Raw genomic sequence first — 5,054 nt, 5'->3', positions numbered from 1 at the left:
TTGTCGATCATCGGATTAATTATCACTAATATACACATTTGTACTAAATGTACATTGACAACCTTTTATAATACAAAAAGTGCACTCTTTTTAGTACTAATGGGACCCAAAGTGTAAGTGAGAACCTAAATTTTCAGTATCAAGAAATGGACAGCAGCCCACCTCACCTCTTGCACTTTTAATCCCTTTTACTATTATTTTATTTATCCATTATAAGTACATATATCATCTTAGATTTTATGTTACTGTTCTGTCATAATAAAATCTTGGTCTCCCACAAAATAAATCCTGAAAAACAGAATCTCAAACCTCCAAAGTTCTGATCTTTGTAAGAGAAAAAGCTGCACATTTAATCTGTCAACTTGTGTAATCTGGGCTGGCTTTGTTGTTCAATTAGGTAAGATTTCACTTCTTGTTTTTTGTGTTTTTTTTGGATTTACTGAGTTTTGTTTCTGGGTTTAGATTCTTGTTTTCTGAGTGTTTGATGATCTGTGTGTAATACCCAAAAGTTGTTTTTTTTTGTACTCAATAAAGATTACACCTTTTAATGTTTACACAGGCTTATATGTGTTTAAAATGATGAAATACATGAGTTTTTGATATGTTATGTGTGTTTAGCTTTGTCAAATTTTGAAGATTTTAGTTGCATGACAGTGTATGAAGTCTTTTTTTTCTGATATATTTGGCCTTTTGGTGCTATATTCTTTTCTTTTATGTTGTGGATGAGGTCTTTATGTTAATTTTTGTTATCTTTTTGTAAAAGGAAGTTTTAGTTTAGTGTTTTTGTTACCTTTTGGAAATAAGGTGGAACATAATTCCTCTACTTTATCTCTTGTTTTTTTCACACTTTGTATATGATTCCTAGGAATTCAGAACACTAGACATGTTGAGTGTTGACAGTGTTCCTGATTCTTTGTAGTTTGTACTTTTTAATTTAATTGTGTAGATGCTTGTTTTGAAGGCCACTTTTATGTCCTTTAGTATCTTTTTTAGCTTTTCATGTTCATAGTTCAAACAATCATTTTGATCAGAGGTATCATTCTTATGATCTCTGACATTTGGCCTAAATTTTTTTATTGATTCCTGCTGTAGAATATATTCTGAGTTAGTAGAGCTTATCTTATTGTTTGTGCTGAAATTTCTAGTTATTTACCTTTTACTTTGTGTTTCTTTGGTTGCAGGGATCTTGTAGTTAAGAATTTGTATAGCAGTTACTACTACTGGTAGATGCATGTCATTTGGCTGAGAAGTTGAAAAATCTGCAACTTGTGTTGCTCTTTGCAATTTGATCCTTAGGTGGATTAAGTAGGGTTGAAACATGGGTTATATGTGTGATTTTTGTGGGGAACAAAGATCAATGGTGTATTGTCAATCTGATGCAGCCTGCTTATGCTTATCATGTGACCGTAGTATTCATTCAGCTAATGCGCTTTCACGACGACATCCAAGGACACTTCTATGCGAAAGGTGCAACTTGCAACCAGCGTTTGTTAGATGTGTAGAGGAAAGCTCATCGCTTTGTCAAAATTGTGATTGGATGGTACATGTTAACGCTTCTGGACATAAGAGGCAAGCAGTTAAGTGCTACTCCGGCTGTCCTTCAGCTAATGAACTGTCATGTATTTGGTCGTTTCTCATGGATCTCCCTTCAGCTCTTGCATCTACTTGTGAGCAAGGATTGGGTTCAATGAGCATTGCTGATGACAACCTCACGAATGACAAGGCCCCCTCAAGAAGCATTAATGATCGAGGCTTATCTATTAATGTGACTGATCTCCAGAATGTAAATAGCTCAGATGGTTGGAAGTCACCCTCTATGCCTCAACTTGACGAAAATCTTGTATATCAGCAGAGTGTCTTTGCAAAATCTACATCATCAAAGGTAAATTATGAGGTTGGATTGATTACGAAAATTTGATATCTAAGGTTTTGGAATTCTGGATAAAAGGATCGCTTACTTTCTGTTGGGCGTAGAATCTTTCGAAAATATACGTCTCGTGGTTAGCATTTGTGACAGGTTGATTGAACAGTAACAGTATGAGCCCTGTTCTTTTCCCTTGTCAAAAATACTCTTTAATATCTTTGCCATGAAAACCCATACACACACAATCAAACAAGTAATCTTACCATTTTGCACATTTAAACCAAAGCATGCTACATGTTGAGTTATGTATATTGATAACCCTATCTCCAGTACAATAGTTATCGGTTTAGACATGCTCAACTGATGATTCTTAACCACGTAAAAAGAGATTTGTTGTCTATTTTTCCTACTAAGTAAATTATAGTTATTTGTTTTAATATCAGAGCATGATGGTTTCAGTAACTCTCATTCCCTAAATGAACAAACAGATTGGAGCAGATGAGCTTGAATTACATGAAGATGACTTGCATGAGGACTTTAATATGGATGAACTTGATTCAAATATTGAGAAATATGAAGAACTCTTTGGTGTGGGTCATAATGATCCTCAGCAATTTTTTAATAACAATGGGATTGATGGCTTATTTGAGATGAAGGAAATGACTGGTGCCGATACCATCTCTCCAAGACCATATGTTGCTGAGGTTTGTTTATATAGATTGTCTTTCATTTCACATCTCTAAATATTTGATGCCATTATGAGTTAAAAGAAGAATTCATTATCATGTAAAAATAATTACCTGGAGTCTGTATAACAACTGTCCCTCAATATCTCTTTTTGTCTTCCATGTTTGGTATAGACCTCTCAGTCCAATTTTATATAATCCGATGAACAAGTTCCTCTTTTCAGTTAAACTTTCAATATAGATATATTTTATCGATTGTTATCTTTGAAAAAACCTTGCTAATTTCTAGAACCAGACACTTTGTTTTTTTTTTCTGTAAAGCAATTGTGTTTTTCTTTCAGTAAAATGCAAGTCAAGTTATGTTAACTTCAAACTCATGATAGATTGTCAGCCAAGTAGCCAGGTTGTGCTGAATCTGGTAAGAAGTGTAGGACTCAGATATCTCAAAAATTTGGGACACGGGTAGTCGGGTACCCTGTCCTATGTTTGGACATATCTGCAGGGACACGTCATAGTTTATTTATAATTACGTATCTTGAATAAGACATCACAGAAAAAATAGACTTATTAATCAACTTAAACATAATTTTGTAGAAACTTTGCAAATTATATTTTTAAGCTATGATATTTGACTTCTATTATCAATATACATCTTTTCATTGATGCCGACCGAGGATGCATTTTCTTCTGCTCTTCTTCTTTCTTCTTTGCCGTTCTCTTTTTGCATTAAAATAATTTCACATGTAGACTTTTAGCTGATCAAAGTGTCTAGATATTTGGTCAGAGGATCTGACACAAAATAAGTTTTGTGTTCAAGTGTCTGACAAAGTTACTTCCATACTGAAGCCAAAACCGAAGATTCAGTGTAATATTGCCTGTTCATAATTATTTGCATAACTGAAATATTGTTAGTGGAGTGTATGTACCCAAGAGGTTAAGTGGGATTGATAGGAGTATTTATAAATCTATAATATCGTTTCTTATTTATTTCATATGACATATTCAACTATCCTCACAATTCCATTTCTAGGGCTCATTGATTGGTTGGCAAAATGTAATGAAGCCTAAAGGCAGCAATGCATCAGCTGCTGATTCCATGATAAGCTGCAAGACCAACCCAAGTGGTTGCTTTGCAAGGCAAATCTCCAATATCTCTTTTTCTGGTGTCACTGGAATGAGCAATGACATTAATTATCAAGATTGTGATGCCTCTCCAATGCTTCTCATGGGAGAGCCACCGCCATGGTGTTCCCAGGGTTCTGAAAGTCCCTCAACTTCTGATATCAGGAATAGTGCTGTACAGCGTTACAAGGACAAAAAGAAGACGCGCAAGTAAGATTACTCCCGCTTTGTAGTTCAAATGTTTAGGACCAATCATAGGCACTCGGTACCACAACTGTGTTGCTTCTGTGTTTGTGTATGTCATGTGCATGCAAGATAGAGTTTAGTTCTCTTTAGTAGCATTTAGTTTTGAAGCTGAACTATCATCATTTTGCCTTTCCTTGCTAGTAGCATCTTCTTCTTGAGCTACTACTGAATTATTTTCCTTTGCTTTCACCATCTATTTAACTACAGTTCATCTTTTATTGTGCATAGATTTGATAAGAGAGTAAGGTATGAAACACGCAAGGCAAGGGCAGATGTAAGAAAACGTGAGAAGGGACGCTTTGTTAAGGCTGGCGATGCATTTGATTATGACCCTTTGAGCAAATCTTGAAGCTTCTAAAAGACGAAAGTATTGTACTGTATGTAACTGTTTATGAAAAATATCTGCTAGGCTGTAAACCGGAAAATTACTTGGAAGTTCATTGCTTCCCTGGGGATTCTTACGAAGGTGGACTTGAAATGCAGACCCTGCCTCTGAAATTCAAGAAGGAAGCCTCGTGAACCCACAAGGGGAAAAATGATCTTGCCACAAAGAGATCGTAAAATCGTCGCTACTCTTTAGCTGTGGAACCGCGGCTTTTCATTTAGTTTCGATTTTCATGGATAGCAACTTTGTTTCTTTTTCAATACTATATAAGATATAAAATTATAGTATGCTAGATTCTATCTAGTTTATAAACTGTTCCAGTAGGCAATGGCATGCCAATAGGAGTCTTTCGGAGATCTATGATGAACCGACATGACCTTTCTTACACGAGGCATAACCCAGTTCAGTATCAGGCCGAAAGAGTGTTCTTGTTGCAAAGAGCAACAATTTTTGCACCTTTCCGGGTTTACGCCATTTAGAAACTGCTGAAAACGTAGGGGATACTGAACTGCAGGTTACCGAGTTTCAAAGGTTGAAGGTTGCATCATATTTTTACTTCCGTTTAAGTTTTTATGTCAGACAAAATATTACAGACAGGCCTGTAACAATAATCAAAGAACTGCTGCATTTTATGCTTGTACATGTGCTTATTGTTCTAAAGTTGTTGGTCATAAAAGTGAAAAATACTACGAGTATTCTAAAATCGGTTATCTCGAATGAGTACTCGGGAAAATAGGAAGTCAATCGGTTA

General features: G+C 35.4%; 1 protein-coding gene across 1 annotated transcript; it reads left to right on the top strand.

Moving 5' to 3' along the window:
* Positions 1-213: 213 nt before the first annotated feature.
* Positions 214-4,661, top strand: LOC141721697 (zinc finger protein CONSTANS-LIKE 10-like). The gene is made up of 5 exons (XM_074524747.1): positions 214-397; positions 1,182-1,882; positions 2,353-2,568; positions 3,581-3,882; positions 4,147-4,661. Exons 2-5 carry the CDS (start codon positions 1,319-1,321, stop codon positions 4,265-4,267), a joined length of 1,203 nt encoding a protein of 400 aa, XP_074380848.1. The 5' UTR covers positions 214-397; positions 1,182-1,318; the 3' UTR covers positions 4,268-4,661.
* Positions 4,662-5,054: the final 393 nt, after the last annotated feature.

The sequence above is a fragment of the Apium graveolens genome, chromosome 4, assembly GCF_009905375.1.
Source record: "Apium graveolens cultivar Ventura chromosome 4, ASM990537v1, whole genome shotgun sequence".
NCBI lineage: Eukaryota > Viridiplantae > Streptophyta > Magnoliopsida > Apiales > Apiaceae > Apium > Apium graveolens.
This window is presented reverse-complemented; position numbering and strand designations above follow the sequence as displayed.